Below are 11,050 nucleotides of genomic sequence, written 5' to 3'. Positions count from 1 at the left end.
AACCACCCGGTTGTCCCGGGATAGATTTGGTGAAGGTGAACCGTTGGAGCCTAAGGTATCAAATTCAGGAAATGGCCATTTTTTAACTTAGATTTGGTGAAATTTTTGATTCACCGTTGGAGATGCTCTAAGGTAATAATGTCACTTTACACTCTCTTAACAGTGTTAAAATACAAACACTGACAAGGGGTGCAGTGTAATTTAAAAAATATAGAGGGAGAATTTATATTAAACCCAATCCTGAAAGGGGGTCAGCGTAATTTACCCTAACTTTCAACTACCTTAGGCCCATGTGAATGGAAAACCCACTTCCCAAATTTTCTGACACCCAGTAACCCTCTAATTAGGGTTTTACTGGTTTTGCGATCTTCGAACAGAGCAACCGAGCGGAGAAGAAGAAGAAGAAGAAGAAGAAGAAGAAGACGAACCAGCGGCTAAGGCGATGATTAGGGTGGCAGCTAAGTTGTCAAGAGCGGCCACAACCGCCGCTCGAACCGCCGTGACAGGCCTCGTTCCCCGTAAACCACCACGCATCCTCCTCCATGCAGCAGCAGCAGCAGCATCACCACCACCACCACCACAATCTTTGAGATCATTCTGTACAAATAATGGCCCCATTGGCAACCCAGTTGCACTTCAAATGATCAATTATGCCTTCTCTCTTGCCCGCTCCAATAAATCAGGTCAGTTTATAACTATTCAGTTTCTCAATTCCAGTCTTTTGAAACTCTACAATTCATGTTGTTTTTGTACATGTAGATGAATCGTACGCACAAGCTCAATTAGTTCTGGAACAGTGCTTCTTGATTCAACCAGATGACAACTCCAAGGGCATGGTCCTACTTGCAATGTCTACCTTATTCTATGAAAGGTTTTAATTTTCTTACATTTTTTTTTTCTATTTACTATTATTTATCTTTTATTATTGCTATTATTGGATTGCTTTCACTTTTGTCCAGTAAACTATGACAATTTTTCAATTTCATTCATAAATTATTAATTTCATTTATTTAGTCTCTAGAGCTTAGTCCAATTGGATATAATTGTACAAATCAGTAACCCTTAAACCCAATTTAATGGTCAAAAAAGTCATTTCAAATATGAACAATTTAATCATACAACCAAAACACCCATTAAATCAAATTGGGGTGTAGTTCGTTCAAAATAGTAAGAAAAATGAGTGTTTGATTCTATGTTCTAAGTTGTTCAAATTTTGAAATGTCATTTTGCCCATCAAATGAGGTTTGACAGTTACTGATTTGTGACAATTGTCTCTAATTGGTTCACATAAATTTTAATGAAATTAATAGTTTAGGGATGAAAATTAAAAAAGTGGTCATAGTTTAGGTTATAAAAATAAAATCAACCCTTCATAATTTTGATAGTTTGTCTAACTTGGGGTTTTCCAGTGGATTTTTCTCTGAAGCCATTGAGAAACTGCAGAAAGTTGAAGATCTAAGCGTCTCTTCTGTCGGTGTTAGAGGTAAATTTGGTAGTGTGTTTTTGTTGATTTCTATTTTATTGATCCTTTTTAGTTTCACAGCAAATAATTGTTATGTTCAACTTGGATAATAAAATGGGTGTCAAATGCTGTATAAATCCGGTCTTTGTCGCAGTTGCTGCCACAGAAGCTCTTGTTGGACTCCATTTAGAGTTTGGTGAGGTATTGTTTTCACAAATATGCCCCCGACAATTATTTGTTCGTTTGTTTAAGTTTTAAATTAGGATTTTATGTTTAAAGCTCAAATTTATTTGGGGATGATCTTCCCTTCATAGGACGATACTGCATCAGTGCTTGCAAATGTATGCAGACAACTCTTGGATGCAATCAAACTAGAAATTGGTATTGTGTATGGTTTTGAGTTTCTAGATGCCCATACTAAGGCAATTAAAGGACTAGTTGAGCTTTGCCGTGGTCATCTTCAATCAGGTACAATTTAAGAGCCCATTTAACCTATGAAGTTTTAGTTTGTCTAGTTCTAAATTCTAATACCGAGTTACTTTCCTGCAGCGGAGTCATTCTTTCAAGGTGCTCAGGAGGACAAAGTTTGCGATGGTGGGTTCATTTCTATTGGTCATACCAGCAGGCTCTGTTCTACAATATATTGATGTTGTGATATATAGGAAATATTGCTCTATCATATGGAGAATTCTTGCATGTCACACGGAATTTTTTAATGGCAAAGGAGTTATATGGGAAGGTAATTAAGGGGGGAATACGTGAGAATAAAGATTTCAATGATCCATATTACTTAGCAGCTTGTAATATGTCCTCAGAGGAAGTTCTGTTGGCTGCTACTTGTGCATTGGGACAGCTTGAGGCACACTTGGGGTAAGTTTGTAATTCCATTTTCGCATTCGTGTTAGCTGTCCAACTCTATTATGATCGTCTTATGTCATGGATTTTGACCTGTATTGTTTTAGGAACTTTGGTGATGCAGAGGAGATACTAACTAAAGCATTAACGATAACAGAACAACATTTTGGTGCGGTACTTCTGCTTTTACTTAGTGGGAGTAGGATCTATCAAGGCCTATCATATATGTATTTACCATGGTTTTATTAATATGATGCAGGATCACATCATCCCAAGGTTGGGGTGGTTCTAACCTGCATAGCTCTCATGTTTCGGCATAAAGCAATGTTGGAGCATTCAAGTTCGATTTTGATTCAAGAGGTTAGAAGAAGTTACATACTATCCACCTAGTTGTTTCACCAAACTTTTTTTGAGTTCTTACAATGACTTTATTTTTCATGGTGTCACAGTTGGATCCGTACACAAGGGGTGTTTTTTTGACCAAGGGGTGTGATTTAATCATTTTAGGAAACTGATTTTATTATTTAAAAAGACCATAAATTAATAGAAGCCATGTTTTTGACATAGTGGCATTGAGGAACATGAGTTTAATTTAGATTTGAGTTGTTCAAGTAAGTGCCATGAAGGAAAATGGAATGTTTACTCACATAACTAAATGATTTGGATTACTTTAAACTTGGGTCTGGGGGAGCAATCCTCTGCCATATGATGTCAGTTGAACTCTTTTGACATGGCTCCATTGATCTATCAACTCTCTTGAATTGATCTCATAATTAAATGTGGTGTTGTTCTGATTTTGAGGTATGACTAAGGTTTTAGCATGTACAAGGATATATATATATATATATATTTTTTTTCTTATTGGTTTCTTAATAATCTGTAGGGACTTTATAGAAGGGCGATAGATTTGCTAAAAGCTCCACCATTGGATGCTGAAGGTATGTGTGACAATGTAGTGCCTGTTTCCTTGTCTAATATAAAATCAATTTGTGAATGTTGTCTTTTTGATTCCGTAGGTGCACAAGCAAAGTTCTTTAGAAAGGACATATTGGCCCTTGCAAGAGGTATAGTTTACCATCCCATTTTTTTGATACTGCATTATTTAGAGAATGAGTTTCAGTTAACCCATATGGAGCAATTATATCTCATTAATGACTTAGCGAACTTGGTTCTTGTCTACAAAATTGGTTGTGCCTATATTGTGGCAGTCCTGTGATAGCATAGCAATAGCAGACTTGAGCATCACTTATTGACCTTTGATTGCACACCTTTTTTGAATAATGAGAATATTGAGCGTTCACCTGCATAAAATTGACCTCCTTTTGGCACTCTTGTGAATTTTTACCACTAGCAGAAGTATATGTTCTTACTCCTTCAGTCCCAAATTGTTGGTCCACTTTCACTATTCTAGACATCCCAAAAAATTGTATATATTTTTTAATTTCTTTCTTTTTTAATGATTTTGAAAACTAATTGAGATCTAATTTGTGAAAAAAAAAATTGATTATTTTTATAAGAGAACGTACATTATTTATTTACCCGATTAAAAGGCATGAATGCTCAAAAGGACCAACAAATTGGGACAGAGGGAGTAACAATTAAAGTCAAAAATTTTAGTTGGGATGCGACTCTTAAGTGGTTAGGCTCTCTAGTCCCCTCTGTTTCAAAGGTTTGATAGCTGTATCTTATAAAGGTATGAACTGGCTCTGGTGGAGTATTAACCATGTAAATTAAGGATGGAAGATCGTCATGGTCTAATCCTTGGGTTTCATCCTCATCAGAAGAAGAATCAACTCGACACAAGAAGTGGGCATTGTATGAAGGAGCTCAGAAATGGGGTTACCAAAAGTTGTACGTGAGGCCTTTGAACTAGACACGACGGCATCAACAATATAATGAGATATACATGTTCACAATATGCGCATACATACTAGCGGCTATTCATGCATATATGCATAAATGTGTCCATGTTCTGTGTGTATGTTTCTCTGTCTTGGGTGTGCATGCAATTGGTATGATTATTGATGACCTGATCAAAAAGACCACTGCAGCTTAGCTGTCAAACTATACCTGATCAAAAAAACCACTGCAGCGTAGCTGTCAAACTATATATGTATTTATGAATCTCTGTATGTAAGTACTTATTTTTCTTATCTATTTATTTGTTTGTGTGTGGCGCATTCATGCATTCAGTGTGATTATTATGGTAATTTCTGCATCATCTAGTTGACTCTGTTTGTGTAGGTGGATATGCAGAAACATTGTGTATTCAACAGAATAGAAAGGGGGAAGGAGAGAGAATGAAGAGTTGGGCGGAGTCTGCCTGGAGAAATCCCCGTCTGTCTCTTGCTGAAGCACTGGATATATCCGAGCCTTCTTCCAAAGTGCCAGTTATAGATTCTCGAACTTTCAGGGCCATGTAGTTTCTGCCCTTTTTTTTTTGGTTGGCGTTATTGTATATATGTTCAAATCCCGTGAAGACAAGCAGAAGCATGTATATTTGTATCTTTTTTTTTTTTTTTGAATAATAGCTTGCGGATAAATCATGAACTATGTAGAGGAAATAAAGTAGTCAAATTCAAGTTTCTGACGATTTTTTTAGGGTTCATTTGGACTTGTTCTAAACTAGCCATAGTACTGTAATGGCCATTGTACTTTGGGTTGCAAACTTACTGCTTCAAGTAGAAAAATGTCTCATTTTGGATGTTATCTAGAACACAAAAATCAAAATATGAAAGCAAAAATCAAATTATGAGAGGATTTTCAAACTTCATAGACAAGAAACGACAAGAAGAAACAAACAATGCATACAACTGCAGTAATTTCCATGAATTACAGGGTTCATGAGTTACTGACACTGCTCAATGGATACAATACAAAGTTAAAAGAAGGATTACAGAACTATAAAAGTTACTGCTTTGTGAAAATTAAATTAAACCCCATGTGATGTAAATACTGTATGTACTTGGATTGAATGCTCATAGAGGTAGATCAAGACCTTTCCCAATATCCACCCCTATGACTTGAAGTATTCCCTTGTTTATTATCTGAAAAACAGAGAGTTCCACAATTATAAAAGAACACCACACTTGAAAGGGTACTCCTTTCCCTAAAATCTTAGGAAAATGATTGGTAAATAGAAAGTTTATATAGAAAAACATTAAACCCATTATAGTGTGTGTTTTGCACCCTAAAAAAAAATAAAAAAATCCTTACGAGATGTCATATAGTTGTGTGAAAATTTTGTATAAAATTGTGTTTGTATATGTTACTCTTTCCCAATGCACTCCTAATTGCATGGTGAAAATTTTGAAATATAAAAATTTGAAGGCACAATTGTACGGCCGGAGGTGCATTGAGATAGAAAACAGAATTTTAAGGACAAAAAAACTCATACCAAAACAAATAACCTCTTCAATTGTTGAAAGAAGTGAACTTAAAGTGGATTTACCAGTTCCACGATGAATGTCCCAATGAGGCCAATCATACAAGCTCTGGAGTTCCATATTTCTGCAGTCTTTGTGAACCCTAGAAATGGTGCTTTGAACTGAGGCTCTACTTTGGGCAATTCTACCTGAAATTTTCAAAAATCCATTTGAATTAAACAAATTTTAGTGTGCCAACACACAAAGCCACAGATTAATCTTACATACCAAACACATAAATTAAAAAAGAAAACAGAAAAAGGCCAAACAAAGAACATACCCCAGCAGGAAGCTTGGCAGCCTGGACCTTGAGAGAGGAGTGCTTTCGAGAAGTTTTGATATTTGGATTGGGAGTGTGAAAGAGTGAAAGTGGTTGTTGATTCTGAGGATGAATTGTTGGAGTTCTTGTTTGGAGGAAAAAGGAGGAAATGGATGGCAGAGTAGCCATTGTTCTTTCTTCCCAAAACCTTATCCACTAATGCCTTTCAACTAAAGCTTTTGAGGACTAACCCTCTGGGCCCCATCATAGTGGAGATAGGAGATGTACATTGGGGTTTTAGATATTTAAAAAAAAAAAAAAATGTTAATAACAAAATCGGACATAAGTAAACTTCTAATTGATTAGAGTTTAGAAGAAATTAGTGATTAGTGAACCCTTAAGTCTACTCATCAAAAACAACTAGGAGAAGAAACTTGGGCTTTGTAGAGAGAGAGAGAGAGAGAGAGAGAGAGAGAGAGAGAGAGAGAGACATAACTTGAGAGAGAGTTCTAGAGGGTCAAGAAGGGAAAGAAGAGAACAAGAAAGAAGGAGGGTTGATCTTCAAATCAACAAATCTAAGGTAGGAATTCTCTCTTAATTTCTTTGAATTAGAATATTTACATTCATGAACTCTTGAAATTAAGCTTACGTGGTAAGAAATCATGCATAATTGTGAGTTTGGTGGTGGAAATTAATGTTAAGAATTCATATGAACATAAAATAGAAGAATTATAAGAATTAGTTCCAAATATCAACATGCATGGCATAACTTCATAAAATTCTTGTTCATACACAAAACTTCTTGCATGGTTCTTCAACTTTGGGGAGGAAACCCCATGGATTTTGAGTTTGTAACTCAAATATGCATGTTCTATGTTGTTACACTTCAAGTTAAGATTTTGATCTTTTAAATGGAAATTTGAGTTTTGTTATGATTTTTTGTTTGAAGTTAGATATGGTAAAATTAAGTTGTTTTTAAGAATTTTGAGCCTTGATATGCATGGATTTGAAGATGGATTTTGAAAATAGGAACTTTCAATTCAAGAACAGATTTTTGGATTGAGTTTCAGCCCAGATTGCACGTGCGGCTGAACCTCCCCTGTTCCAGTGTTGCTTCCACTTTAATTGCACATGTGGAGTGCATGTGCAATGGTGGTTCCACACGTGCAGCAGGTGCTCCCGCACGCGCGGTTTTCAAGGCAAACTTGGTTTCTTTTTCCTTCCGTTTTTCGGACTTCTGAGCCTCAATTTGCATGGTTTTCACGTGTTTTTTACATTCATATGCATAGCATGAACATGAAGGAAAGTAAAGAACGAATAAAAAGAACTGAGGGAACAAGTGGTGAATGAATCAAACAGGTTTAAGAATCGACTGAATGAATTGAATGCGTTTTGAAATGTTATGCTTGAATATGTTTGTGTAGGTCAGACACCGTATTGTGACCACGTGATTCAGGGGGTGAACTGTGAGTAACAACCTTGTAAAGATATGTTCAAGTTATAAATATTTTCTGACTTGTAATATGTTCTATTTTTGCAGTGATGATTTCTAATTGATTGAATTTGTGAAATGTATTCGTTGCATCATTAGCATCTGTTACTGTTATTGTTATTACTACTATTACAGAGATCTCTTTCCGTTCCAATTTTTGAAACTACTGTTTGCTGCATTGACAGCCATCATATATGACTGTTTGGTCTTCTAAGGCCTACTATACTATTATGTTACTGGATGTACCACATATAACTACTATGATTGCAATATGATTCTGAAATGAGGAACTGATCCGCTGATGATAATTGACTATTTTAAATATTGTAAGGATATCATTCATAACCCCTTTATAGAGTTGTTATGCACTGGGTTTTAGCTCACTGTTATATATATATATATGTAGGTGACCAAGCTCAAGATCGGACTTAGTGGCATCGACCTAGCCTCTGCTTTGTCAAGCCAACTCTCGTGCCTTACCGCGAGGTTCCTAACGGTCAAGTTTCAAGGCTTCATGGGTGGTTTATAATTCACCCTTTTGTGTTATGATCAAGTGTTATATATGATTTTGATTGTTGCTAAGACCGGTTTTGTTATTGGGCTTTAATCCCTAAGTTTTGTTTATGTTTTGTACAAACTTGACATAGACTTATGTGCATATATGTATATATAAAGGTTTGTTTTGTTCATCTAGGTCTTTACAACTCATTAGATGTTATATTTTAATATGTATTGGCTTCCGCCAGCCACTATTCCTATATTACTGTTAAGCAGGCCTTTGATAATCTTGGATTACTAGCTGGTCACTTCTCTAATCCCTTGGGACTGGGGTTAGGTCGTGACAATGATCGAATTCTATACGCAAGGAAGAATTGTTTAGATATTCAATGATTACCCCTTGCTCAGTTTTCAAATGTATTGTATTTTATCAGAATTGAAATTTGGACCTATTTGGTGACATGTGTTTTTCTTTATGGGGTTTTTATTTTTCATTCAACAATAGCCTCACGAATTGCATTCTCTTTACAAAAAAAATTGGCTTGGTTGATTGCAAAATAGCAAAAGTTATTTAATGACTCAAAACCAAAAATAAGTAGTGTTTTAACTATTTGATTTGACCATTTATATTTGTTGTTTGATGTGGTAGACTCCAATACCATCAGTACAATAGATCCATGTACATATAGGGGTGTAATAATTGCTCAACTTGGCCCACTTGAGCACGAGCTCAGGGTGGCTTGTGTGGGCCTCATGAGCTTCGCGGGGTCCCGCTTTTTTGACGAGTCAGGCTGGCCTGGCTAGTGCGCCGGAAAGTGAGGCCTAAGCCTAGGTCAAGACCCACTCAGTATCAGGCCTAGGACCTAGGCTCGAGCTCGAGCCATGAGCAGGGCCTACGCGGGCCTTTTTTTTTAATTTTAAATGAACGATAAATATATTATGTATGTAGATTATTTATTAGGGATAAAAAGAAAAATTGTACTAGAGTAGTTTAGTTAAGATTAATGAGATTTTTGGTTATGTTTCATGTGTGGTGGTATTTAAATTTAATTATGTATGACTTATATTTTTTTAGTTAACTTTTAACTAAAAATAAATAAAATTATGTAATTTTCTTCTTTTGAAATGAATAATTATATATATATATATATATATATATATATATCAAAACGAAACTTTCAATATTACAATCATTAAATTAATTATATAACATTTATTGAATGAATAAATTTTATTGCAAAATGAAAAACATTACAAAAATTTATATCAATAAATAAAATAAATGTAAATTATTGATGATGGTAGAGCAATTGTATCACTATAGTACATCCCAACTAGGTTGGCACCTACTAGTCTACCAATTATTTGCATTATACTCTACCTCAAATATCTAATATTAAAAAATAACAAAATGATATAGTGAAAAACAAATTATTGATCAATCATCAGAGGAGACAGGCAATTCATTCGCTTTGTCCGAGGATATGTCATCCAAATCATTTTAAATTCTCTCATTTTCACTATAATTTTGTTTCCTCAAAAGCGCATGTATATAATCTTTAGATATCATCAGTACCTTAACCATATGGGTGAAAGCCTACTGCAGTAATCGTTCAGCACTCATCCATTTGCACTAAAAGCTATTTCTGAAACAATTGTAGAAATAGGAACAGTTAATACATCACGAACCATCTATGAAATCACAGGCCACATAATTTCATTTTGTTTTCCACCAATCTAAAATGTCAAAATCATTGAAATCATCCACTGATGGGTTTTTCAAATAACGTTGTTGTTCAGAATTACTTACGCTTGTATGTTAAGATATTCTTCTATTTTTATTACTGAAAAAATAAGTAATCTCCCGCCTCGAAATGAGACTGCTAGTGTAGTGTGTGTAGGTATATTTGCAGATGCCTTGTATTATTCAAATAATATTTTTCATGTTTGCATAATAGGGGCAAAGTATTTTTGATCAGCAAAAATACGTTCTAAAATTCTTGTAAACCAATATTTTTACACCTAGGATCAATTATTATGGCTAAGTCTAAATGATGACGCAATGTATCAAAATATTTATCAAATTTTACTTTCATTGAAATAATAATAATTATATAATATTCATTACCCATAAATTTTATAAAAATTTTAATTATTTCTGTTAACATATGTAAAACAAATGGTGAAATAAGAATATATATATATATATATATATATAAGAATATAATTTTGTTAAAGTATAAAAAATCTTTTAATTTTTTTTTATACAAGGCTATTTGACTCTAATTAAGTTATGTGGGAGTCATACGCCTTCTATTGATGTTGTTTGTTTACAAGCTCTTTTTAACATATTATACGTTGAGTTTCACCTACTGTCTATATCTAAAATTAATTTTTTAAATAGCATACCTTTTCGTTTACAAATTTTTCTACATTCTGAAATTCGATTAGCAGAAAATATAATAGTAACAACTGCATTTTTTATTACAAGTACATAAGTCTCATATATATGCATAGTTTCTTTAATAATCAAGTTTAAAATATGGACACAACAACGAATATAAAATAAATCACTATCAACAAGTAATTCTAAAGTTGAAAGTTCAACTAATCTAAATGAAATAATTCTTTTATTTAATTTTCAATCATCATCAATAAAACGTGCAGTGATACATTAATAGTCTAAACTATTATTTGATCACAGATTAGATGTTAAACAAACTTTTCCATTCAATTTTTTAAAGATGTCAAATAATTCACTTTTAATATCTTTAAATTTCTTTAAAATCCTATTTTTAGTAGTATTTCTTGAAAAACTTTAATATTGCGGTGCAAAACTTTCGTGAATCATTTGGGTAAAATTGGGGCATTCACTAGTAGTAAAATGTTGTCTTTTAAAAAATATATATAATCAATTACAAAATTTTGTACACTTATAGGATCATATGAAATAGCAAATGACTAGTTGATGAAGTCCCTAATTACATTTGACTTCTAATATCAGGTTGTTGCCTTTTTAGATGACTATAGATGCAACACTAAGTAAATGTGCACAATAT

At 34.0% G+C, this 11,050-nt stretch overlaps 2 protein-coding genes and 2 long non-coding RNA genes across 4 annotated transcripts; 2 read left to right on the top strand and 2 right to left on the bottom strand.

Annotated features, from left to right (window-relative positions):
* The first annotated feature begins 256 nt into the window (after positions 1 to 256).
* NDP1 (Tetratricopeptide repeat (TPR)-like superfamily protein) lies at positions 257 to 4,925 on the top strand. Its single transcript, XM_028250767.2, has 12 exons — positions 257 to 683; positions 760 to 871; positions 1,410 to 1,483; positions 1,617 to 1,663; positions 1,777 to 1,930; positions 2,012 to 2,056; positions 2,125 to 2,332; positions 2,425 to 2,486; positions 2,577 to 2,677; positions 3,201 to 3,255; positions 3,334 to 3,381; positions 4,562 to 4,925. Exons 1-12 carry the CDS (start codon positions 443 to 445, stop codon positions 4,738 to 4,740), a joined length of 1,326 nt encoding a protein of 441 aa, XP_028106568.2. The 5' UTR covers positions 257 to 442; the 3' UTR covers positions 4,741 to 4,925.
* LOC145801114 (uncharacterized) lies at positions 2,789 to 4,576 on the bottom strand. Its single transcript, XR_014342017.1, has 2 exons — positions 4,388 to 4,576; positions 2,789 to 4,346 (listed from the first exon to the last, which is right to left on the bottom strand). It is a non-coding gene; the product is annotated as an uncharacterized LOC145801114 (long non-coding RNA).
* Positions 4,926 to 5,103: 178 nt separating the features above from the next.
* OHP (one helix protein) lies at positions 5,104 to 6,540 on the bottom strand. The gene is made up of 3 exons (XM_028250768.2): positions 6,023 to 6,540; positions 5,769 to 5,891; positions 5,104 to 5,364 (listed from the first exon to the last, which is right to left on the bottom strand). Exons 1-3 carry the CDS (start codon positions 6,188 to 6,190, stop codon positions 5,296 to 5,298), a joined length of 360 nt encoding a protein of 119 aa, XP_028106569.2. The 5' UTR covers positions 6,191 to 6,540; the 3' UTR covers positions 5,104 to 5,295.
* Positions 6,487 to 8,115, top strand: LOC145801115 (uncharacterized). The gene is made up of 2 exons (XR_014342018.1): positions 6,487 to 6,581; positions 7,900 to 8,115. It is a non-coding gene; the product is annotated as an uncharacterized LOC145801115 (long non-coding RNA).
* Positions 8,116 to 11,050: the final 2,935 nt, after the last annotated feature.

Source organism: Camellia sinensis, chromosome 10 (genome assembly GCF_055761805.1).
Source record: "Camellia sinensis isolate YWXY chromosome 10, ASM5576180v1, whole genome shotgun sequence".
Lineage (NCBI taxonomy): Eukaryota > Viridiplantae > Streptophyta > Magnoliopsida > Ericales > Theaceae > Camellia > Camellia sinensis.
Note: the sequence above shows the minus strand (reverse complement) of the source record. Positions and strands in the feature narration are given on the sequence as shown.

Excerpts from the sequence above, each read along its gene's own strand:
- OHP (XM_028250768.2), bottom strand. The coding sequence starts at position 6,190 with ATGGCTACTCTGCCATCCATTTCCTCCTTTTTCCTCCAAACAAGAACT. Across the intron at positions 5,892-6,022 it reads CTGCCAAGCTTCCTGCTGGG|GTAGAATTGCCCAAAGTAGA; the intron begins GTATGTTCTTTG and ends TGAAAATTTCAG. Across the intron at positions 5,365-5,768 it reads GGACATTCATCGTGGAACTG|ATAATAAACAAGGGAATACT; the intron begins GTAAATCCACTT and ends TCTGTTTTTCAG.
- NDP1 (XM_028250767.2), top strand. The coding sequence starts at position 443 with ATGATTAGGGTGGCAGCTAAGTTGTCAAGAGCGGCCACAACCGCCGCT. Across the intron at positions 684-759 it reads TGCCCGCTCCAATAAATCAG|ATGAATCGTACGCACAAGCT; the intron begins GTCAGTTTATAA and ends TTGTACATGTAG. Across the intron at positions 2,678-3,200 it reads GTTCGATTTTGATTCAAGAG|GGACTTTATAGAAGGGCGAT; the intron begins GTTAGAAGAAGT and ends AATAATCTGTAG.